The sequence below is a fragment of the Giardia intestinalis genome, chromosome 5, assembly GCF_000002435.2.
Source record: "Giardia intestinalis strain WB C6 chromosome 5, whole genome shotgun sequence".
Lineage (NCBI taxonomy): Eukaryota > Fornicata > Diplomonadida > Hexamitidae > Giardia > Giardia duodenalis.
Window position 1 is genome coordinate 768,068 of NC_051860.1, and position 23,107 is coordinate 791,174.

The window sequence follows — 23,107 nt, forward strand, 5'->3', positions numbered from 1 at the left end:
CATGGCACGGAATTTTTCGTGTATTTATACTATCCAGCATACTTTGGCAGACGTTCCGTTTGGGGTGCTCCATCGGATACGCCGTAATTTCGATGATAAACTGTTTTGTGCCCGAGAATTGGAGTACGCTGACACCTGCACCAGTCACCATAAGCTACTAAAACTAGATATAGACCTGCTCCAGAAGTTCAAGCACAACCGGATAGTGCGCGTTCTGGAGGTAATTCACGAAGAAGACGCGGGGGTATACTATGTCATCCAGGAGGATGCTACTGATAAGTATCTGTTGGAGATGCTGCAAGCGGCAAGGGCTGGCCATCCACCCGCCGAGGAGATGATCTGGGGGTATATAGCTCAACTGGCTGAGGTTCTGTCAGTCATGCACAATACATCATACCAGGTCGATGAGGAGGGCAGTGTTCCTGTGGTACTAGTACATGGAAACCTAGCTACAGACATTGTGCATACAGATCCGGGAGACCTGCACATTATCAAGCTCCAGACGCTTGGTGTAGGGCGAGAGGTTGCATTGGGATGGAATCTTGTAGATACGCGGGGATCGAAGAGCTACATTGCCCCAGAGATTCATAAGCAGGTTATGGATTGTTTTGCTTCGTCTAAACCAGTATATCCTCTTCTGACACCGGAGTGTGATATGTGGTCTCTCGGAGCCTTGGTTTACGAGCTATGCACAGGGACTCCATTGATAAAGCAGAAGACAAAGGATTACCCAGCAGTTCTGGAGGCAATTCAGCGCCCCATTACGCTTCCGAAATATGGGGAAGAGCTGGCACATTTAGTCAACAGCCTCCTGGACCCCAACCCCACTAGACGGCCATCGGCATCTCAAGTCCTGGCACTCCCGTTGGTCCAGGAGATGCTACGTAAGCTTTCCACCAAGTGAATTGCCAAGTTCCACTTGTTCTCATTTACACGCGTTCTCTAGCACATTGGCAGTACCAACTCGGGCCTTGTTTCTGCAAGCAAAACCTTGAATTCGTCGTAGTCCAGTTCCTCCGGAATGACTATCTTCTTGGTTTGAACGGTTAAAGAGGCAGAGAGCCTTCTTTCTATCTGCGCCCTAATAATAGAGTCAAGGTTGATCTGCATATCAAATTTGGCAACCACTTCCTTGAGCGAGGCTAGAGGAATCTTACCCGATTTATCATATGCACCGCCTAATGCCTGCCAAGCGCTGAGAACATCTTGGTCGTCATCTGACCCAGAGCCCCGCGTTTTCTGATGCTGTATGATTCGCAAGAGCTCCTGAAAAGAAAGAAGACCGTCAGAGTTAACATCTGCGTCGGCTATCATGGTAAAAAGCTCCTCGTCAGTAGGTTCGAGTCCAATGGCTTGAAGAATTTCTCTTATGCGCCACATATCAACCGTCCCTGTGTTGGAGGTGTCAAATGTTTCAAAAACTTCTCGACATCTGTTGATCTCGTTAGGATTCATTGAGCAGAAACAGTCTAGGGCTCAGAATCTGAGAACTCAATTAAAATGTGACGCCAAGAGAAATTAAAAATGGATGCAGGCCAGTGCCGCCGTTCTCTTTACCCGCGACGGCTACATTCTTCAGGTTGCAGTCAGCCCACAGCTAGAGCCTACTTTGCCCGCGGATGAGTTTATTTCCATAGCACGCTTTGCTTCATTTCTTCTTATTTCAGGAGAGTCTCGCGTGACAAATGCAAGGATTCGCAAGTACTATGCCATTGTATCATCTATAGGCCACGTAGGATGTGTGCTATTATACATATCTCCACTAGCAACAGATGCCGTCCAGTATGCCTTGGTCCAATCGGTATTCCTTTTGTCAATGGTTCATCACTACTCTGGCCCTACCATCATCAGTATATCTGAGTACATTGAGTACTTCAATTCTCAGTATGAGCAGAAGATGACTGCGTCTCAACCTTCTGAGGCACTCGGCTCTGAGAGCGTTTTGAGTCTGAGTACCGCATCAACTATTCAACCATTGTCTTCTCCTGTGAGAAGATTTTACACTTGTCAGCCCATCTATCCCAAGATACGGAAACATTTCAGGCACGAAACTTTGGATTACTTTACTCGTTTAGCCTTCCTTACCTGCCTAACCCCGCCTCGCTCGGCCAGGAATTTGTTGTGTCAAAGAAATGTCCATGACAAAGAACTTTTTATTCTTAACTTATCGTCTTGTCTTGGTCTTGTTTACGTGGTGTTGCCATATTCGGCGTCCCGGAGTGGGTGTATTCTGAGGCTTGTAGGTGAGAGACTGAAGTGGACTCTCCAACAGAATCCAGGACTCAGCGCGGAGATAGGTTATTTGTGCTGTCTTTCTAGTCAGGTCAGCTGGTGTTATCAGGACAACCCTACTGATGAAGCTGGTCTTGTGCCTTCCACAGCCTACTTGTGCAACTCTTATCAGCTGGTCACCCAGCCCTGTCGGTTTGTAGGGCCATCATTATTGGATAATGACGAGTCGACCGATAACCAGCCGCCATGCTCATTTTATCTTTGCTTGGCTGCACTTTTGACGCGAGAGTCACTAAAGGATGTGGAGATTTTAGAATACGTTACAGCAACATCGGCCAGACTTCAACTCACACCTTTTGAAACGCATAAGCAGTTATTTCAACTTGCTATTATGTTGTGCCATCCGTTCCACGACGAGGCCCGAGCGATCAAAGAGAGGCCAGAACGAGTGCCTACAGCTTCCGCAGTCACAGTCATTCCTACGCAGCCCCCACTCTTTGCGAAGAAGGCCGTCTCTGGGACCATTGCGCTAGGATCGACAATACCTCATGGAGCGAATAAGAAATCAAGCTCGGAGTTGACTGTGAATAGCAAAGGAAGCAGGGTCAGCATCGTAGGCATCAGTGACTCATCCAACAGCACCGGTTCAAACATACGATTTACTACAGATGACGAGAAGGTCACGGCGGCCAAGCCTCTTAAAGTTCCTCGACACCGCTAGTATCTTCCTCATATTCAGTATCGCTCTCGCTCTCGTCGCGCGCTTCTTCAGCATTTACATATATTGCTGGACAGATGCTTGGTAAGTTTTCCAAAACACTATTGAGATTTTTGTCGAGGTCCTGTGATGGATAAACCGTGTATGCAATGGATCCATTAACAATTAATTTAAATAGCTCCATTCCTGCTCTGTTTATGTTGGGGGTTAAGCCTTTAGAAAAGTAGCTCCACATATATGCATAGAGCTCTAGAATCTCTCCAGGAGAGTCAGGCTTCTTCTGATTCAGTTCAGGGTACCGTGTATACAGTGAATCTAAGTTTAGTCGCTCAACAATGTCCTCCTTGAATCCCGGGACACACTCAACAAGCAGTCGCAGAGGGGTGAGAAACTCCCTCGTTCGCGCTAGCGGGAAGACACCAGTTATGACCTGCAGAGGCCTAGGAGACCCCTTAACTGCAAACACAAGTCCAGGGCAATCACAGAGCACAAATGAACGATCTGTCTCTCCCTCCACCACACCGCTGAGGGGCAAATAATGCGTCTGGAGATGCTTTGTATGACCAGGGGTAAGCTTTACGCTCACAACTTTCTTCCCATAAATCCCGTTGATGAGGCTGCTCTTTCCAACGGATGGCTGGCCAAAGAAGCCAATGGTGATCCTCTTTGGAGTGGAGATACCCGAAAGAGCTCTAGATGCGGAAACAAAGGCCTCCATGAAGTGCTTATGCTCTTCCTTGTTTTCTTTCAGAAGCATAGAGTTGCAAGTCATGATAGCAAATTGCTTTTGTCCGTTAACCTCTTCCAGAACAGCCCCTACATATTTGTTCAGAAATGCAACCCAAGCATCAACGCTGTCTTTTTCCGCTAGGTCTATTTTGTTTAGGACAATGATGACTGGACGAACACAGATTTTAGCATAGCGAAGTATGCTGACAGGAAGATGGGCAAGCGGGAACCGAGCATCGACGACGATGCACATCAAATTTGAGCGTTCAGTAACACGCCAGACCTGTCTATAGACGTTTTCGTTACACTCAAATACGCAATACTCCGTGGCTATAACATCCAAATCAGGGGAAATACCCTTGAAAAAGGCCTCAAACACTGCGGTTTCTGCTTGCAGTAACTCATCCTTTGACATTTTTAACACGCCTTCGGGTCTTCTTGGTATGTCTGCACAGCAGGAAGGAAGAAGATAAACGTGCTGATCCAGAGAAAAGGAGTCGCCTGTGGTATTGAAGGGAACATAAGCAGCTTCCTTGTTCTTCTGAACAACTGCATCAGAGTCGTTAATGAACCGGAGAAAGAAGTGTGAGGGGTCCTGCTTTGCCTTTGTTGAGGGGAGCTTCTTTTGTTCCCTAGAAGTAGCGTCATGCTCTTTTGCTATATTCGCTTGTCGTTTCTCCTTAAGTTGCTCCTTTTTCTGTTTGTGAGAAAAGGGCTTACGTCTAGCAGGCATAAATCTATTTTTAATCTTGATTTTTTGTGCACGCTTACTCATCCTTTAATAAAGCTTCAGACAGCAGCCAAAAGCTCCAATGCTAACTTCTAAAGATCTCACCCGGAGAATCTAAGTCAAGGAAGGTCTCCAGACAAGTTCGTGCATGTCGCTCGTGACTGATAAGGGGATTATCAAGGTCGTCAATAATGGTACGACAGAATACGTCTATAAGCAATGCAAAGTAGCCCTGCTTGCGAATAAACTCACTGTCCAGTGATCGCTTGACCACAGCAGGAAGCCAGGTGACAAATCGGTACATGACTTTTGGAGTTAGATGGGCTTTAGATGCGTATAGCTCGCTAAGGTTTTTAATAAAGCTGCTTCCAATCTCTATAGCATGATCATACGCGCTGCGACCTTTGTTATCTGTGAGAGTGAGTTCCTCTGCGAGGTAGGGAAATGCAAATGCATTCTCGTGTCTGACTGCGTAGATGAGGGCTGTGAGGCCCTGGTTGTCTTTCGCTGTAACCTCCGCGCCTGACAAAAAGTTTATGCACGGTCTCATGGTGTTAGCTGGAAGGGTCCCAACGGATGCTGCATGCATAAGCGCAGTCTGGCCCTTGAGGTCTACCATGTGCGCTTCATGCGGAAGAAGACAGCTAAGTCCCACGATATTACCGTTCATAGCCGCGTACATTAACGCGGTATAGCCTTCTCGTGTGGCTTGCCTTGCCTGCAGAGGTAAAAGAATTCTTACTATGTCATTGTGCCAATTCTTTGCGGCGATCATCATGCAGCTCATATTGTCTTCAGTTTTACGGAGCTTTGCTTCCTGTCCCATGAGTATCTTCACTATCTCTGTGTGACCTAACATGCTAGCGGTCCAGAGAGCAGTGGTTCCGTCTCGCCTCGTCATCTGCGCCTCTGCAGCCAATAATAAACGCGTCGCCTCGCGATTGTCGTACTGTGCGGCAAACATTAGAGCTGTTTCACCAGTTGTAGTGGTCATTTTTCCTTCACGACTGATCAGTAGGGGTATTGCAAAATTAAGTCCGCGCTCTACGGCCATCATAAGTGCCGTCTTACGGTGACTATCTGCGCGACCAGCTTGCACAGGTGCGAGTATTTTTACTGCGGCTTCACAGCCTGCACAGATAGCAGCCATTAGTGGTGTCGTTCCATCATCTAAGCAGCAGTCGCCTTCATACTTTAGTAGCTCCTTAAGTACTTCGTTTCCTTCTCTGCGTGCGCATATGATTATGGCGGTTTCTCCAGTTTTTGTCCTAGCCCGAAGTTCTTTGAATCCAACCCTGGCATACTCTTCTGGTCTTTGATAGACAACGCCCCTGGCGTGCTTTTCATAGTCCATGTGTATGATCTGCTTAGCAATGCTCATGTGTCCACACTCAATGGCATACATTAAAGCTGTCTTTCCAGAATTTTCTGCTATGCCTACCTCTCGAGATAGCAACAGATCCACAACCTTCAAGCTGTTCGCTTGTAGTGCCAAGATGAGGGCAGTGCAGCCAGAGTAGTCTTGCTGACCTATTTCATTCGTAATCAATATCACTACCGACTCGACTGCGTTTGACTCTGCAGCCATCATCAGAGCCGTCCGGCCCATGTCATCCATTCGTCTAGACTGACCTTTAAACAACATCTGTACGATCTCCTTGTGATTAAGTTTAGAGGCAATCATAAGAGCAGATGTACCCGCTAATGTATTCATATTTATTTCTAATTCCATCAATCGTTGGACAATATCTGTGTATCCTTTTTCTGCTGCAATATGCATTGCAGTCAATCCGTCTTTGCGTTGCGTACCACCCTCTCTCTCTAAAAGCAAGTCGGCTGCATCTGGGTGACCATACATTAGTGCATACATCAGTGCCGTAGTACCATCAACATCCACCATTCGCGATTCATAATCCAGGAGTTCTTTAATCAGCTTAAGATTTCCCAGTCGTGCCGCCTCCATGAGAGCAGTTAGCCCGGTAAGATCTGTTTTCTTCCGCTCGCTAGGTAGCAAGGTAAAAGCACAGCTTATGGCATTCTTAGCAATGGCCTTCATTAGAGCTGTCTTTCCTTCCTTGTCCTGTCTGCCTAACTCAGACTTTAGGGCCCCGCATAGTGTGTCGAAACCAGCTTCTGCCGCATACATAAGGGCTGTGCATCCATTTATATCTGCACGTCCAGCCTCCTTGTCAACAAGTAGCAGTGCTGCGCTTTGGTGACCCGCAAGAATCGCCTTAATAAGAGCTGTTCTCCCGTCCTTATCTACACATGAAGATTCTACAGACAAAAGAGAAGGAATTATCTTCTCGTGATTTCGTTCTGCAGCCCTCATAAGTGCTGTGCAGCCATCACGATCCTGAATGCGCAGTTCGCTTTTTAAAGCGTCAACACTTCCCTTGTCATTAGTTTCTGCAGCTCGCATTAGTGCTGTTCGACCTTTCTTGTCTCGAATCATTGCCTCCTCCATCAATGCAAACGCAGCACGTGTATGCCCATTTTGTGTAGCATACATCAGTGCTGTCTGAGATTCAGCATCCTTCATCAGCTTCTCCCTTGGAAAGAGAAGCTTCACTGCCTCCGTATTTCCAGAGCGAGCTGCATACATTAACGCAGTCATGCCGTTCTTATCCTGGATACCTGCCTCCTTGTCTATGAGCGCGCGAACTGCAGAAATATCTCCATTGTCACTGGATATCATCAAAGCTGTGACACCATCTATATTTTGCAACCCTGCCTGCATAAGGACCAATTTTAGAACTATTTCCGTATGTTTGTGCATGGCCGCTATATGCATTGCGCTATTTTGCTTAATGTCTGTATATTCAATCTGGTAAGGATAAAGAAGATCTACTATATTAGAGTATCCCTTTTCTGCAGCAATTAGTATGGAAACAAAATTGTTCTTGTCCTGATTTGCAACTTCGCCCTCATGGTCGCCGTGTGCGATAAGATATTCAACTAGCTTATAATTTCCTTTCTCTGCTGCAAAGTATGTGGCTGTGGCACCCTTTTTATTACACATTTTGGCTTCACCATCAATAGCTAGCTTCACACCCTCTAGGGATCCCCTGCTGGCAGCTATCATGAGTGATGTAGTCCCGTCTGTTTTCTGCATCCCTATTTCGCGCTCCCGCAGCATCTCTGCTATCTTTCGATTCTCGTTTTCAACAGCTAGCATGAATGCTGTGGTGCCGTCGTGTGCTCGTCGACCAGCTTGTGTTATGAAGAGAGCTTCAGCTGCGTTAAAACGATTATCCTTTGTCGCATACATTAGCGCAGTCATCCCTATGTCATCCTTCAGATCCTCTTCATCATCAAGAAGCTTAAGCACAAGATGGTATTGATTCTGTTTTGCAGCTAACATCAATGCGCTGGCACCATCGTTCCGTTGCCGTCCTTTTTCGTAAGGGAGTAGCAATTCAGCGATTCCTGTACGAGAAGCTTCGATAGCTAGCATCAAGGCGGTTGATCCATTGCTGTCGACCCGATTGGCTTCAAAATCCTTAAGTATATTAACTGTCTTTTCATCTGCGTACTTTACCGCTAACATAAGTGCAGTGTAACCCTGGGAACTCACGGCACCGGCTTCATGTTCAAGTAAAATAGAGACCATCTGCGTATCTGAATGACAGGCAGCGACCATAAGCCCTGTCTCTCCTTTCTCGTTTTTAGTGGTCCTCATACTTTTGACACTTAACTTCACCACCTCATATCGTCCGGTGCTTATAGCATGAAACCACTCGGCTGCAGTAAAAACAGCTGTCATGATATATTTTTGAAATTTGACCCAATAGTTCTGCCTTAGGGCAACTACGAGCCTTTAAAGCACTATTGTAATTCATCACCATACATGCTTCAGAAAAGCACATGTATCGTCATCTGTATTTCCATTAATTTCTACTCTGGACTGCAGCCAACCTAACTAGCCTGAAGAAAAGTTGCTTGCATAAATCGCCTTTAAGGTAATTATATGTTAATGTTTCGAAGAGTATTTACTTGTCCACACACTAATACAATGATAGAGACACAAGCTATCGAAAAGATTACAGATTGCAAGTTTGCATAATAGTTAGCGCATTTCAAGAAGTCAAAACAGATACCGAAGAGCATAGATACACATCAGGGAATATAATTTGACTGAGGTTACCAACAGCAAGATTAAGTTTAGGATTTTCGTGGAACTAGATGTATTGTTCTGCAGTTTGAGCTTAACTGTGCATTCTCTCTTAGTTAACTAAAGTAGAGCAAACCAACATCTATACAAAATCCAAACTCAAAGCACATTGGCAGATATCCGTATTTACAACAAACCTTCTGGATTCAAAGGCTAACGTTAGCACTTTCTTCACACTATAATAGAGTAAGACCCAGCTGTCATCTGTTATCAATTGCATCATATTCCACCGCCCTCGATGTCTGCATGCTATTAGGATTGTTGTCCGCTACCTACTATGCTCCCCATAGTACTTTCGACATTTCTCTCTCAGTGGCGCAAAGGCCACCACCCAGTGATCGCGGATACTACACATTCAAATGGGACGATAGATCGCGTTATTGTCATGCAACAATACTATCTTTAAGGTTGCTACATCTTCACATAAAGGCTTAGTTGTGGGGTGCGCTCCTCCAAGGCTACAAATTCAGACAGAGGCTTCTTCCTGTGGTGGCGTTGAGAAGAGAATTCACCGCCGCCCTGCACGCATGCCTCAGTGCATGCGGACGGGGAGGCCCCGGAGGCGGGCGACGCGGCGCGAGAGCAGGGCGACCTCGGCGTCGAGCTCGCAGACCTGGGCCCGGCGGCGGCGGATGAGCGCGTCGGCCTCGAAGGGCGAGAGGCCCAGGGCGGTCCCGGCCGGGAAGAGCGCCTGCCAGCGGGCCCCGGGGGAGGGCGGCATCGGGCGCTGCTGCGGGGCGTCCGGGGACGGGGGCGGGGCCGGCGCCTCCCGGAGCCCGGCGAGCACGGACAGGGCGTCGCGCGCGAACTCGTGCCCGAGGCGCTCCGGGGGCGGGACGTTCGGGTAGCCGGCGTCCGTGCAGCGGCGGAGCAGGTGCAGCAGCCCGCGCACCTCCCCGAGGCCCCCCGGGCCGGCCGCGCACCGGGCGAGGGCGTCGGCGAGCTCCAGGTACGCCTGCTCGGCGCTGGCCATCGCTGTTTAATAAATGAGTGTGGCCGGGCCCCTGCGCCGGGCTGGCGCTCGGGGGCGTCGGCGGGCTCTGGGAGGGCCGACTCTGCCCCGGGCCCCGGAGCCTTAAGTGCCCTCCGCGGGCAAGGACTGCCCGAAATTATTCGGGGAAGGCGTTTACAGGCGGTCCCCCTGGTCCTCCTCCAGGACGACGGCGGAGACGCCCCCGAACTGCTGGCAGAACGCGAGCATGTGGTAGAGGAGGGGGATCTCGTTGTTGATCGCGTCGGGCGACAGGCCGAGGGTCCGGATCAGGTACTCCCGGCTGACGGGGAGCGTCGGGATCCCCGCCTCGACCTCGAGGGTGCCGGCGGTGGAGTGGAGGCCCATGAAGCGGAAGAACTCCGTGATGAGCTCCAGGATCACGTACGTCTCGCCCTCGGGCTGCGGGGGCGGGCTGGCCTTGTGGCCCTCGAGCGCGCGGAGGACGGACTCGCGGACCTTCGCCTGCAGGACCGCGAGCTCGCCCCGCTGCTTCATGTTCTGGAGGATGATGCTCTTGATCTCGTCCATGGCCCGGGTCTTTATTTTTATCCCGGCCCGGGGCTGCCCGCGGGCTGCACTTTCGGGGCTTGAATAGACACTCAATAGGCCACCGAGTAGCGCAAGATAGGTCTCATAATTGTACTAGCATCAAAGTAGACTATTGGTCTTCAGGCTAATTCATATGCAAACTTTCACGCCTATATCTCCTTCTACTCCTAATAGGATCCTCGAACCCATTAGATTATGCATATAAAAGGATGTGCTTCTCCAATAGGGATGAGACAACTAGAAGTATCAACGTCCATTGTGGCTACAACACACGTAGAAGAACCAAGGGATTAGTAAGCTTGGCAGCCTACGCATATAACAACCGTTAGTCATGATAATTTCAGAGAATTCTTACTGGATGTGAAGGAGGTGACCAGAATAAGGGTGACGTGATTAATCTTCTGGTGGCAGCAATTATAATGATCGATAGTGCGCTAGGCTGCGGCAGAGCAGAAGGCCACGCCGGGCGCCGTGATGTCGTTGGCAGCATTCTGCTTTGCAGCGAGTGCCATTGTGGCGACTGAGCCTCTGTTTGCAACCAGAGCAGCCGGGCTATCTGGAGCGATACATGCAGAAAAAAGCCTCACCAATGTCGTTGCGCCACGTAGTTCCGCCGCAGCCACACCGTTAATCCTGTCGGTTACGGCCTGCACAGCAGAGAGTCGGCGCCGGTCAACTTGCGCGCCCGCTTGCATGTGAGAAGCACCTGGAAAGTGTCGCTCGCTGTAAGAAGCCTGGGGAAGGCCGCCGGGCCAGCGGGGGCAGCCACGGATTGACCGACGAAGCGGCTCGATGGGCTGGGAATGCGCATGCGTCAGCCCTCAGATTCTCCAGCAGCGGAAGGCAAGCGCTGAAAGGCTCTCCGCAGCCCTTGCCAAAGCCCAGCAGCATGCACAGCAGCGCTGTACCACACGCATAAACGCTCAGAAACGGAGCTGCGCCGGTGCCCAGGGGAGCGGTCAAGACGTCCCGCACAGTGTCTACGCCCCCGGTGACACAGAGCTCCGCAAGGGCTGCTCCGAATGTGGTGGCGTCGAGTAAATGCGCGCACACAAGACACAGCAGCAGCCTCGTTGTAGGCCAGTTGAGGACGCACTCGCTGCTCCACCCCGAGCTGTAGGTCTGACAGCAGGACGATCCGCTCCAGCCTCTCGGGCCCCTCCCCTGCTGTGCGCGTTGCAAGGCTCGCTGCGAAGGCACACGAGGCAGGGCCGCGCCGTGCATCCTCGAGCAGGCCGTCACTCAGCGCCAGCAGCTCCGCGTCCTGCACGACGCCGCCGGTGGCGTGGTAGTTCGCCATCAGGGAGCGCAACGAAGACGCAAGCATGAGCCCTCCTCGGCAGCCTCTCCGGTTGTCCGCCTGTCCGGGAATTATTCTTGCCAAATTGCATACGATTGCATTTTGAGATTTCGTCTCCTTCCGTGGTGGACTGGAGCTTCAGCGTAGCGTCGTGTCTCCCGGGCCCGTCCACGCAGTGGCAGGCTACAGAGCCCGTTTGGCTGTCGCACAATGTACTGGCCTACCGGGCACGCTGGGCAGCATCTTAGCGCCTCCGACGACGAGGAGCCACTGGCCCTGGACTGCACCACTAGGTCGCCTATCGGGCACGCGCATGCTTCTTTCCGGATCCCGTCCATCCAGCTGCCAGCCCCGGAGGCGGAGCAGGTCGGGAGGCACCCTTCTGGCGAGAGCACGACAGGCAGCAAGGGCCAGCAGCCTTGCCATGGTCGCCCTCCTCGGCAGAGAGCCCGGCCCATCGCCCACTCCCCGCGGCCTCCGAAGAGTCCTCGCCTCCTGGTCCACCGGTCCGCATGCGTATCTACTTGCCACGTTATAGTAGCGAAGCCCCTCACCTGTCTGGCTATTCTTCACTCGACGTGGAAGGTGTTTACATGCGTAATGCACCGGCCGTGGACCAAATCTTAAGTTTATGGCGCCCAGGGCGTCGTCGCCGGCGGAGGCTCCCTCCTTTCCGCCTGTGTCCTCTGCGCTGCAGATGCTTGTGCGGCCGCCTGTTCCAGCGTCAACCGGCGGGCATGACCCCGGTGGGGCGAGTCGTCTCCGAGAGGGACGCAGAGCCTGCGACCTGCGTTCTAGGCTGGGCCTTCTTCTGGGCCAGGCTGACGCGATGTCGGGGAGAAGCCGAGTGGGCCCGGAGACGCACTGCGCAAGGCTCCACCAGCTTCTAGCGCGGCTCGCAAGGCTGCAGGAAACAGACCGCTTGCTGGACGCCATTGAGTGTTCGAGTGCCTGCATGGCACAGATCAGCGACCTGGCCTGCCTCCGGTGCCTTCTTCGCGCACACTCCGCCCTAAGCATATCCCCGCCTCCGGCTGGCCGTGGCGTCTCTCTAGAGAGGCAGCGGCAGTGCATAGCGTCGTCCATCTGTGAGCACTTTTCAGCAGGAATCCGAGGGGCGCTGGACAGGATCCTTGCTTCGCGCCTCCGCGCCTGCCACGAGACGCGCGCTCAAGCGCATCTTACAAAGCCAGAGGCCTCCGACCAGCTGGCTAGCCTCCTGTCCGGCCTCCGTGTGGAGGATGCTGCCCCCATTTCGGCGCACTGGAGCGACCAGCTCTTCTACACGGCTCTCTGCCGCGAAGCAGCCGTTGTCTGCGAGTCCCTGTCTTCACTCGCCCTTTCGGTGTCGGAACAGGTTAGGCGCCGTATGCACCTGGGCGACAGCGGACCCTTGACTGCGCTGCTCCACGCCGCGAGGTCTTTCGTTTCTGCGTGCGAGCACGCCTTTTCTGTGTCCTTCCCGACTGGGCTGATGAGTGAGAGCGGAGAGGCAGGCCTTTTGCTGAGCGGGATCGAAGAGACGGGGCCCTACTTTTCTGCGCGATTGAAGCTGGCCCGAGCAAGGGAGCGGCCTCGTTTAATCGGGCGGCTGTTCGGTCGGTCCGCTGCGTCCCCCATCGAGGCATATGTAGAGCGTATTCGTCAAAACTTCAGCGGCCCTGCAGCATGGGCTCCCCCCTACCCAGAGCCGGGCCAGAGCCTTATGTCTGACAGCTCTGCTGCGAGGCGGTGGCACACTACCGGCGCAGGCCAGCTCTTCGTCGACTTCCTTGTTTTGTTTCTGGGGTCAATCTTTGATGCATTTACTCTCGGGGATCAGATTGCAACCTTCCCCTCTATAGGCCTGTATCTCAGCAACAATCCAGTGGCGGAGGAAGGCGGGCTATTCGCACGGGTCTTCGCTACATACTCAGGAATGGTTGCCAGTGAAGCAGGGAGTCTAAGGGCTATCGAGTAGAGCCATTACTCTGTCCCGACGAGCCGATCCCGCCTGCCACTCGTCGCCCGTGCAGCACTGTCCCTCCGGGCACACGACAAGGCGCCTCGTGTGCGACCAGGCCAGCGGGCTCCCCCCTGGGGCAGCCCTCGGAGTGGGAGTCTCAGAGAGGAGGCCGCCGGGGCACCCCCACCCGCTGCGCGCAATCCGGTCCACACCACAGCCTCTCTACTGATACCCCTGTTCGTGGTGAGCGCGCTTGCAGTAACCTGCCAGACCGGCAAGTGCGAGACGGTCGGATCAGCCGAGATTTGCACCCAGTGCAGGGCCGGGGGCGTCCCGGTCGACGGCTTCTGCTGGCCCCCCGGCTCCCCCCAGGCCGCGGCAGCCGGGTGCACCGAGGAAGACGGGGCTACCCTCGACAAGACGGCAACCACCTGCGGGAAGTGCGGCGACGGGTACTTCCTCTTCATGGGAGGGTGCTACAAGGTAGGACAAGATCCTGGCAGTGAGATATGCACAACAGCCAGTGATGGAGTGTGTACTACTTGTAAGACAGATAACGGCCTGTTCAAGAACCCGGCTACAGCACCGAAGCCTGGTAGTGAGTGCATCCTGTGCTCTGATATCAAGGGAGCAGATGGATATACGGGAGTAGAGAACTGCGCACAGTGTACCAAGTCAGACAGTAACAAGGGGGCTGCCACGTGTACAGAATGCCAAGATGGATATTATAAAGATGCTAAAGGCGCATGTGTACAATGCCAGGGGAACTGCGCCACTTGTGAGACATCGGCGACCCAGTGTACCTCTTGTAAAGCGGGCTTCTATCTGAAGGACGGCAATAGCTGTGTGGCAGAAGGAGAATGCACAAACACCGTTTATCCTGACCCAGAGTCGGGGAAGTGCAAGGCATGTAGTACAATAACTGATTGCACAGAATGCTCCTTCGACAAGGCCACGGGGAAGCCTCAGTGCACAGCCTGCGGTAGTCAGAAGACCCCCAGGACGACCCTTGATGGGACCTCGACCTGCGTCGATAAAACGCTTGACGGGTGCAAGGGCGCTGACGGGGCCTTATTTATGAAGGACGATACCACATGCGCCCTTTGCGGCGATGCGTCCCCTGGCGCTGGCGCAAACGATAAGGGGATTGCCGGGTGTAAGACATGTACTAAGCAGCAAAGTCAGAAACCAGAATGCACAAGTTGTTTGGATGGATACTTCTTTGAACAGTCATCAAAGACTTGTTCGGCTTGTGCCTCCAACTGTGCCACCTGCACGTCAGCTGATGTGTCAACTTGTACTGAGTGCCTTCCTGGGTACTTCCTAAAAACCGAGGGTGAAACGAAGTGTGCTGCATGCGACAGTACACCAGATGGTGGCCGCGAAGGGTGCAGTCTATGTTCTAGCAACGGTGGATTTAAGTGCACTGAATGTAAGCCTAACTATAAGAAGCAGTCCAATGGAGGAGCAGGGGATGACTATACGTGTACAAAGGTGTGTGAAGACCCCACTGCTTGTGGGGGGACAGCTGGCTCTTGTGATGCCATAGTGATCGGTGCTGATGGAAAGGAGCTTCACTATTGCTCATACTGTGGGGAGAGTACTAAGGTACCAATTGATGGCATCTGTGCTACTGATAAGAAAGGTAATACTTGTAACAGTCATACATGTACACAGTGTGCTCAAGGGTACTTCTTATACATGAATGGCTGTTACAAGGTTGGTCAAGAACCAGGTAGTCATATGTGCAAGACAGCAGGTAATACTGGGATATGCACAGAAGCGGCCAACAATAGATACTTCGTAGTCCCAGAGGCAACCAATGCTCAGCAGTCTGTACTAGCATGTGGTAACCCATTAGGCACACTAATAGGTACTCAAGACAATGCTAAGGCATACGTGGGGGTCGAGGGCTGCTCCCAGTGTACAGCCCCAGTAGCTCTGACTGAGGCTGGTATGGCTGCCGCTACATGCACCTCCTGTGACAGTGATAAGAAGCCCAACAAGGATGGCACCGGGTGTGTGCTGTGCTCTGTGGGTGATTGCAAGAGCTGTGTGGTGGATGATGTGTGTGGGGAGTGTGTTGATGGGTACAGTCTAGACAGCAGTGGGACCTCCTGTGTGTCTATGAGTACCAACAGGAGCGGGCTCTCCACGGGGGCCATCGCGGGGATCTCCGTCGCTGTGGTCGTCGTCGTGGGGGGCCTCGTGGGCTTCCTCTGCTGGTGGTTCATATGTAGAGGGAAGGCATGACTCAGGTAGTGAATGCTATACAATGTGTGATAGTGTGTGATAATGGGTGATAGAGGGTGATAGTGGAGTGAGATATGTACAAAGGCCAGTAATGGACTGTGCACTGCTTGTAAGACAGATAACAAGTACATATTCCAGAACAGGGCAGACAAGGTGACCCCTGGTAGTGAGTGCATCCTCTGTCATGATGCCACGGGAGCGAATGAGAACAAAGGAGTGGCCAACTGCCTCAAGTGCACGGCACCTGGTGGCAATACAGGACCTGCCACGTGTACAGAGTGTCAAGCAGGGTTCGTTACGAAGGACAGTGCATGTGAGAAGTGCGGAGAGGGCTGCTCTGCCTGCTCAGAGAGTGATCCAAATCAATGCTCGGCATGCCTTGAGGGGAAGTATCTGAAGGGTAATGCATGTGTAGGACCCACTGAATGTGGTGATGGTAAGTATGCAGATCCAACAACAGGCCAATGCAAGGCATGTGGAATACCTGACTGCGCCACCTGTGAGTACAATGCAACTATTAGTCAACCACAGTGTAAGACCTGCAATAGCAATAAGATGGTGAAGACAGCGGCAGACGGGACGACCACTTGTGTCGATGATGGTGGATGTACAAATGGCAATACGCACTTTGTTGAAGGTACTAGCCCAAAGCTTTGTGTCCCGTGCGGTGATACTACAAATGGTGGGATTCTAGGTTGTAGTACTTGCTCCTCTAAAACTACATGTACAAAGTGCCTCGACGGATATTACGATAATGATGATAGTCAAGATACAGCTACGTGTGTCGCTTGTGGTGGACAAAATTGTGAGACATGTGCTAAGGCTACGAGTGATAAATGCACGACCTGTAAGCCTGGATTCTTCTTGAAGGATAGCTCCTCTGGTGAGTGCATCTCATGTAGTGACACAGCAAATGGTGGTCGCGAAGGCTGCAGTGTCTGCTCGAATGATAGTGGATTCAAGTGCACTGACTGTAAGCCTAACTATAAGAAGCAGCTTAATGGAGGAGCAGATGATGACTATACATGTGTGAAGACCTGTGAGGATGACACTGCTTGTGGTGGTACCTCTGGTGCTTGCGATGCCATAGTGATCAATGAGAATGGAAAGGAGCTTCACTACTGTTCATACTGTGGGGATAACAGTAAGTATCCTATAGATGGAAAATGTACAAATGTCAATGCTGGAAATACAGGATGCACCAATAATGTCTGCAAGTCTTGTACTGCAGGGTACTTCCTCTATATGGGAGGGTGTTATAAGATTGGTGCAGAACCAGGCAACCTCATGTGCAAGACCGCTGAAGGTGGTAAGTGCACTGCTGTTAATGCCAATAATAGGTACTTCGTAGTCCCAGAGGCACAGGCTACTGATCAGTCTGTGTTGGCATGTGGCAACCCCCTTGGCACACTAGTAGGCACTGATAGTACCTCTAAGGCATATGTGGGGGTAGATGGCTGCTCCCAGTGTACAGCCCCAGTAGCTCTGACTGAGGCTGGTATGGCTGCCGCTACATGCACCTCCTGTGACAGTGATAAGGTGCCCAACAAGGATGGCACCGGGTGTGTGCTGTGCTCTGTGGGTGATTGCAAGAGCTGTGTGGTGGATGATGTGTGTGGGGAGTGTGTTGATGGGTACAGTCTAGACAGCAGTGGGACCTCCTGTGTGTCTATGAGTACCAACAGGAGCGGGCTCTCCACGGGGGCCATCGCGGGGATCTCCGTCGCTGTGGTCGTCGTCGTGGGGGGCCTCGTGGGCTTCCTCTGCTGGTGGTTCATATGTAGAGGGAAGGCATGACTCAGGTAGTGAATGCTATACAATGTGTGATAATGGGTAATAGAGGGTGATAGTGTGATAGTGGAGTGTGATATGTACAAAGGCCAGTAATGGACTGTGCACTGCTTGTAAGACAGATAACAAGTACATATTCCAGAACAGGGCAGACAAGGTGACTCCTGGTGGGGAGTGCATCTTGTGCTCTGATATCAAGGGAGCGAATGGATATACGGGAGTGGCCAACTGTCTCAAGTGTACGGCACCAGGGAATGCAGGACCTGCCACGTGTAATACCTGTCAAGAGGGGTACTTCCTAAACAACAAGCTTTGTAAGCCATGCGAGGGGAACTGTGCCACCTGTGAGACATCGGCGACCCAGTGCACATCGTGTCCAGAGGGGAAGTACCTCAATGGGAATCAATGTACTGATAGCTGTGGTAATGATAAGTATGCTGATCCAGAGTCTGGAACGTGCATGGCATGTAGTACAATAACTGATTGCACGGCATGCAAGTACAATGCGACTGTCAGTAAGCCCCAGTGCACTAACTGTGGCAGTAAGAAGGTGAAGACGGCCATCGATGGCACCACAACGTGCGTTGATGTGAGCTCTGGATGCCAGGATGCTGATCACTTCAAGGCAGATGGTGATGCTGCGTGTGTCTTGTGCAGCGATACCAGCGGAGATAATGAGAACACAAATAAGGGACTGGAGGGCTGTAGTGCGTGCACAAAACCTAATAACAACCAACCACCCGCTTGTACCGGATGCTTACCCGGATATTACGATTCTGCGCCCGGCACCTTCAAGTGTAAGGCCTGTGCTCCCAACTGTGCCACCTGCACTCAAATTGGAGACGATAAGTGCTTGACCTGTAAGGAGGGGTTCTTCATGAAAGTCAGTGGCCCCGGTGAGTGCGTCCCTTGTAGTGATACAGCTAAGGATGGCATCGATGGATGTGCAACGTGCACCTTCTCTAGCTCGTTGACCTGCAACTCCTGTAAGGTGAACTACAAGCAGAGCGGTACCCCTTCAACTGGGGTCACATGCACCAGGACTTGTGAAGATGATACGGCCTGCGGGGGTACCTCTGGTGCCTGCGATGCCATGATAATTGATGATAAGGGCACCACAAAGCACTACTGTTCATACTGTGGGGATAGTTCACAAGCTCCTATAGATGGACTATGCACTAATAACAAAGAAAGTAATACTTGTACTAGTCATACATGTACATCATGTGCTGCTAACTACTTCCTCTATATGGGTGGCTGTTATAGCACTCAGAAGGCTCCTGGCAACTACATGTGCAAGACCGCAGGTAACAATGGGATATGCACAGAAGCGGCCAACAATAGGTACTTCGTAGTCCCAGAAGCAACCAATGCTCAACAGTCTGTCCTGGCATGTGGTAACCCCCTTGGCACACTGACAGGCACTGGTGATACTGCTAAGGCATACGTTGGGGTGGATGGCTGCTCCCAGTGCACAGCCCCAGCAGCTCCATCTGATGGTGGTATGACCCCCGCTGTGTGCACCTCTTGTGACAATAGTAAGAAGCCCAACCTGGCTGGGAGCGGGTGCTTCCCATGTGCCGTTGTTGGATGCTCGCACTGTGATATGGACAACAAGTGCTCCGCCTGCACAGAGGGGGGCAAGAGACCCAACAAGGAAGGGACAGCATGCTTTGAATGTAACGTGGAGGGGTGCGCTTATTGTAGTGGTGCTAATAAGTGTGAAGAGTGCAGCGATGGGTTCAAATTAGAGGGTGACAAGTGCGTGTCTTCTGGCACCAACAGGAGCGGGCTGTCTACTGGCGCCATCGCGGGCATCTCCGTCGCTGTGGTCGTCGTCGTGGGGGGCCTCGTGGGCTTCCTCTGCTGGTGGTTCCTCTGCAGGGGGAAGGCGTGACTTAGGTAGTGAATGCTGTACAATGTGTGATAATGGGTGATAGTATGATAGTGGTGTGTGGGGGTGATAGTGATAGTACGGGACTTCTCTTCATGGGCGGGTGCTACAAGACAGAGAGTCAGCCCGGCAGTGACATATGCACACAGGCTGAGGGAGGAGTGTGCACTGCTTGTAAGGCAGATAGTCAGTACATATTCCAGAATGGGGCAGAGAAGGTGACCCCTGGTGGGGAGTGCATACTGTGCTGGGATACTATAGATAGAAACGGGGTCATGGGAGTCAAGGACTGTCTCAAGTGTACGGCACCAGCTAATAACAAGGGGGCTGCCACGTGTACAGAATGCCAAGCAGGGTACGTTAAGGATAACGCTTCTAATACGTGTAAGAAGTGCGGAGAGGGCTGCTCCGAGTGCTCAGAGAGTGATCAGCAATCGTGTACTGCCTGCTTTGAAGGGAAGTTCCTGAAGGCTGACAGTAAGACTTGTGTAGAGGCTAATCAATGTGGTAATGATAAGTATGCAGACCCGACAACAGGCCAATGTAAGGCATGCACAGACACAAGTGTCAATGAATGTGCTACGTGTACATACAGCGACACTCTTCAGAAGCCGGTGTGCACTGGATGCGGGGGCCAAAAGCCGCTTCTCAAGCAAAAAGCTGATGGCACAGTAGAATGTGTTGATGATGGCGGCTGCCCTACTGGTGATACCCACTTCCTTGAACAATATCCAAAGGCTTGTGTCCCATGTGGTGATAATACACGAGGCGGCGTTGTCGGATGTAGCACCTGCACTGCAAAGGGAGGGTGCTCTGCCTGTTTAGCTGGGTATATAAAAGAGGGAAGTAGCGACCCAGTTACATGCACCCCCTGTCACGCCAACTGTGCTACATGCTCTGCTGCTGGCAAGGATAAGTGTGATACATGCAAGCCAGGGTACTTCATGAAAGGCAGTGGTCCTACTGGTGAGTGCGTTGCTTGTGACAGTGAAGCCGACAATGGCATCGAGGGCTGTGGTGCATGCACAAACGATGGCGGTGCTTTCAAGTGCACCGATTGCAAGCCCAACTATCGCAAGCAGAGCGATAGCAGTTCTGGCTCTGTTACATGTACAAAGGTGTGTGAAGATGATACTGCCTGCGGGGGCACTTCTGGTGCCTGCGATGCAATAGTGATTGATGCTAATGGAAAGGAGCTTCATTATTGTTCTTATTGTGGGGATAACAGTAAGGTACCAATTGATGGCATCTGTGCTACTGATAAGAAAGGTAATACTTGTAACAGTCATACATGTACACAGTGTGCTCAAGGGTACTTCTTATACATGAATGGCTGTTACAAGGTTGGTCAAGAACCAGGTAGTCATATGTGCAAGACAGCAGGTAATACTGGGATATGCACAGAAGCGGCCAACAATAGATACTTCGTAGTCCCAGAGGCAACCAATGCTCAGCAGTCTGTACTAGCATGTGGTAACCCATTAGGCACACTAATAGGTACTCAAGACAATGCTAAGGCATACGTGGGAGTGGATGGCTGCTCCCAGTGTACAGCCCCAGTAGCTCTGACTGATGGTGGTATGACCCCTGCTATATGTACCTCCTGTGACAGTGATAAGAAGCCCAACAAGGATGGCACCGGGTGTGTGCTGTGCTCTGTGGGTGATTGCAAGAGCTGTGTGGTGGATGATGTGTGTGGGGAGTGTGTTGATGGGTACAGTCTAGACAGCAGTGGGACCTCCTGTGTGTCTATGAGTACCAACAGGAGCGGGCTCTCCACGGGGGCCATCGCGGGGATCTCCGTCGCTGTGGTCGTCGTCGTGGGGGGCCTCGTGGGCTTCCTCTGCTGGTGGTTCATATGTAGAGGGAAGGCATGACTCAGGTAGTGAATGCTATACAATGTGTGATAATGGGTAATAGAGGGTGATAGTGTGATAGTGGAGTGTGATATGTACAAAGGCCAGTAATGGACTGTGCACTGCTTGTAAGACAGATAACAAGTACATATTCCAGAACAGGGCAGACAAGGTGACTCCTGGTGGGGAGTGCATCTTGTGCTCTGATATCAAGGGAGCGAATGGATATACGGGAGTGGCCAACTGTCTCAAGTGTACGGCACCAGGGAATGCAGGACCTGCCACGTGTAATACCTGTCAAGAGGGGTACTTCCTAAACAACAAGCTTTGTAAGCCATGCGAGGGGAACTGTGCCACCTGTGAGACATCGGCGACCCAGTGCACATCGTGTCCAGAGGGGAAGTACCTCAATGGGAATCAATGTACTGATAGCTGTGGTAATGGTAAGTATGCTGATCCAGAGTCTGGAACGTGCATGGCATGTAGTACAATAACTGATTGCACGGCATGCAAGTACAATGCGACTGTCAGTAAGCCCCAGTGCACTAACTGTGGCAGTAAGAAGGTGAAGACGGCCATCGATGGCACCACAACGTGCGTTGATGTGAGCTCTGGATGCCAGGATGCTGATCACTTCAAGGCAGATGGTGATGCTGCGTGTGTCTTGTGCAGCGATACCAGCGGAGATAATGAGAACACAAATAAGGGACTGGAGGGCTGTAGTGCGTGCACAAAACCTAATAACAACCAACCACCCGCTTGTACCGGATGCTTACCCGGATATTACGATTCTGCGCCCGGCACCTTCAAGTGTAAGGCCTGTGCTCCCAACTGTGCCACCTGCACTCAAATTGGAGACGATAAGTGCTTGACCTGTAAGGAGGGGTTCTTCATGAAAGTCAGTGGCCCCGGTGAGTGCGTCCCTTGTAGTGATACAGCTAAGGATGGCATCGATGGATGTGCAACGTGCACCTTCTCTAGCTCGTTGACCTGCAACTCCTGTAAGGTGAACTACAAGCAGAGCGGTACCCCTTCAACTGGGGTCACATGCACCAGGACTTGTGAAGATGATACGGCCTGCGGGGGTACCTCTGGTGCCTGCGATGCCATGATAATTGATGATAAGGGCACCACAAAGCACTACTGTTCATACTGTGGGGATAGTTCACAAGCTCCTATAGATGGACTATGCACTAATAACAAAGAAAGTAATACTTGTACTAGTCATACATGTACATCATGTGCTGCTAACTACTTCCTCTATATGGGTGGCTGTTATAGCACTCAGAAGGCTCCTGGCAACTACATGTGCAAGACCGCAGGTAACAATGGGATATGCACAGAAGCGGCCAACAATAGGTACTTCGTAGTCCCAGAAGCAACCAATGCTCAACAGTCTGTCCTGGCATGTGGTAACCCCCTTGGCACACTGACAGGCACTGGTGATACTGCTAAGGCATACGTTGGGGTGGATGGCTGCTCCCAGTGCACAGCCCCAGCAGCTCCATCTGATGGTGGTATGACCCCCGCTGTGTGCACCTCTTGTGACAATAGTAAGAAGCCCAACCTGGCTGGGAGCGGGTGCTTCCCATGTGCCGTTGTTGGATGCTCGCACTGTGATATGGACAACAAGTGCTCCGCCTGCACAGAGGGGGGCAAGAGACCCAACAAGGAAGGGACAGCATGCTTTGAATGTAACGTGGAGGGGTGCGCTTATTGTAGTGGTGCTAATAAGTGTGAAGAGTGCAGCGATGGGTTCAAATTAGAGGGTGACAAGTGCGTGTCTTCTGGCACCAACAGGAGCGGGCTCTCCACGGGGGCCATCGCGGGGATCTCCGTCGCTGTGGTCGTCGTCGTGGGGGGCCTCGTGGGCTTCCTCTGCTGGTGGTTCATATGTAGAGGGAAGGCATGACTCAGGTAGTGAATGCTATACAATGTGTGA

At 51.8% G+C, this 23,107-nt stretch overlaps 9 protein-coding genes and 5 pseudogenes across 9 annotated transcripts; 8 read left to right on the plus strand and 6 right to left on the minus strand.

The window, feature by feature from the left end:
* Nucleotide 1: 1 nt before the first annotated feature.
* Nucleotides 2–904, plus strand: GL50803_007579 (Kinase, NEK; the record flags this gene model as incomplete). The annotated part of the gene is made up of 1 exon (XM_001705064.1): nt 2–904. The coding sequence occupies one exon, from the start codon at nt 2–4 to the stop codon at nt 902–904; it is 903 nt and encodes a 300-aa protein (XP_001705116.1).
* A 38-nt stretch (nt 905–942) lies between these two features.
* Nucleotides 943–1,455, minus strand: GL50803_007578 (Dynein light chain; the record flags this gene model as incomplete). Its single annotated transcript, XM_001705065.1, has 1 exon — nt 943–1,455. One exon carries the CDS (start codon nt 1,453–1,455, stop codon nt 943–945), a length of 513 nt encoding a protein of 170 aa, XP_001705117.1.
* Nucleotides 1,456–1,528: 73 nt separating this feature from the next.
* On the plus strand, nt 1,529–2,953 carry GL50803_007577 (uncharacterized protein; the record flags this gene model as incomplete). The annotated part of the gene is made up of 1 exon (XM_038046334.1): nt 1,529–2,953. One exon carries the CDS (start codon nt 1,529–1,531, stop codon nt 2,951–2,953), a length of 1,425 nt encoding a protein of 474 aa, XP_037902144.1.
* Nucleotides 2,931–4,412, minus strand: GL50803_0017149 (GTP-binding protein; the record flags this gene model as incomplete). Its single annotated transcript, XM_001705067.2, has 1 exon — nt 2,931–4,412. One exon carries the CDS (start codon nt 4,410–4,412, stop codon nt 2,931–2,933), a length of 1,482 nt encoding a protein of 493 aa, XP_001705119.2.
* Nucleotides 4,413–4,494: 82 nt separating this feature from the next.
* GL50803_0088245 (Ankyrin repeat protein 1) lies at nt 4,495–8,175 on the minus strand (the record flags this gene model as incomplete). Its single annotated transcript, XM_001705069.1, has 1 exon — nt 4,495–8,175. One exon carries the CDS (start codon nt 8,173–8,175, stop codon nt 4,495–4,497), a length of 3,681 nt encoding a protein of 1,226 aa, XP_001705121.1.
* Nucleotides 8,176–9,115: 940 nt separating this feature from the next.
* Nucleotides 9,116–9,556, minus strand: GL50803_00116713 (uncharacterized protein; the record flags this gene model as incomplete). The annotated part of the gene is made up of 1 exon (XM_001705071.1): nt 9,116–9,556. One exon carries the CDS (start codon nt 9,554–9,556, stop codon nt 9,116–9,118), a length of 441 nt encoding a protein of 146 aa, XP_001705123.1.
* A 153-nt stretch (nt 9,557–9,709) lies between these two features.
* GL50803_00134442 (uncharacterized protein) lies at nt 9,710–10,105 on the minus strand (the record flags this gene model as incomplete). The annotated part of the gene is made up of 1 exon (XM_001705072.1): nt 9,710–10,105. One exon carries the CDS (start codon nt 10,103–10,105, stop codon nt 9,710–9,712), a length of 396 nt encoding a protein of 131 aa, XP_001705124.1.
* An 835-nt stretch (nt 10,106–10,940) lies between these two features.
* GL50803_0060130 (uncharacterized protein) lies at nt 10,941–11,453 on the minus strand (the record flags this gene model as incomplete). Its single annotated transcript, XM_038046191.1, has 1 exon — nt 10,941–11,453. The coding sequence occupies one exon, from the start codon at nt 11,451–11,453 to the stop codon at nt 10,941–10,943; it is 513 nt and encodes a 170-aa protein (XP_037902145.1).
* A 604-nt stretch (nt 11,454–12,057) lies between these two features.
* Nucleotides 12,058–13,386, plus strand: GL50803_00d114445 (uncharacterized protein; the record flags this gene model as incomplete). The annotated part of the gene is made up of 1 exon (XM_038046447.1): nt 12,058–13,386. The coding sequence occupies one exon, from the start codon at nt 12,058–12,060 to the stop codon at nt 13,384–13,386; it is 1,329 nt and encodes a 442-aa protein (XP_037902146.1).
* On the plus strand, nt 13,387–15,624 carry GL50803_0050032 (pVSP; annotated as a pseudogene; the record flags this gene model as incomplete).
* Nucleotides 15,625–15,687: 63 nt separating this feature from the next.
* On the plus strand, nt 15,688–17,421 carry GL50803_0050033 (pVSP; annotated as a pseudogene; the record flags this gene model as incomplete).
* Nucleotides 17,422–17,482: 61 nt separating this feature from the next.
* On the plus strand, nt 17,483–19,312 carry GL50803_0050034 (pVSP; annotated as a pseudogene; the record flags this gene model as incomplete).
* A 5-nt stretch (nt 19,313–19,317) lies between these two features.
* GL50803_0050035 (pVSP) lies at nt 19,318–21,186 on the plus strand (annotated as a pseudogene; the record flags this gene model as incomplete).
* A 61-nt stretch (nt 21,187–21,247) lies between these two features.
* On the plus strand, nt 21,248–23,077 carry GL50803_0050036 (pVSP; annotated as a pseudogene; the record flags this gene model as incomplete).
* Between the last annotated feature and the right edge of the window lie 30 nt (nt 23,078–23,107).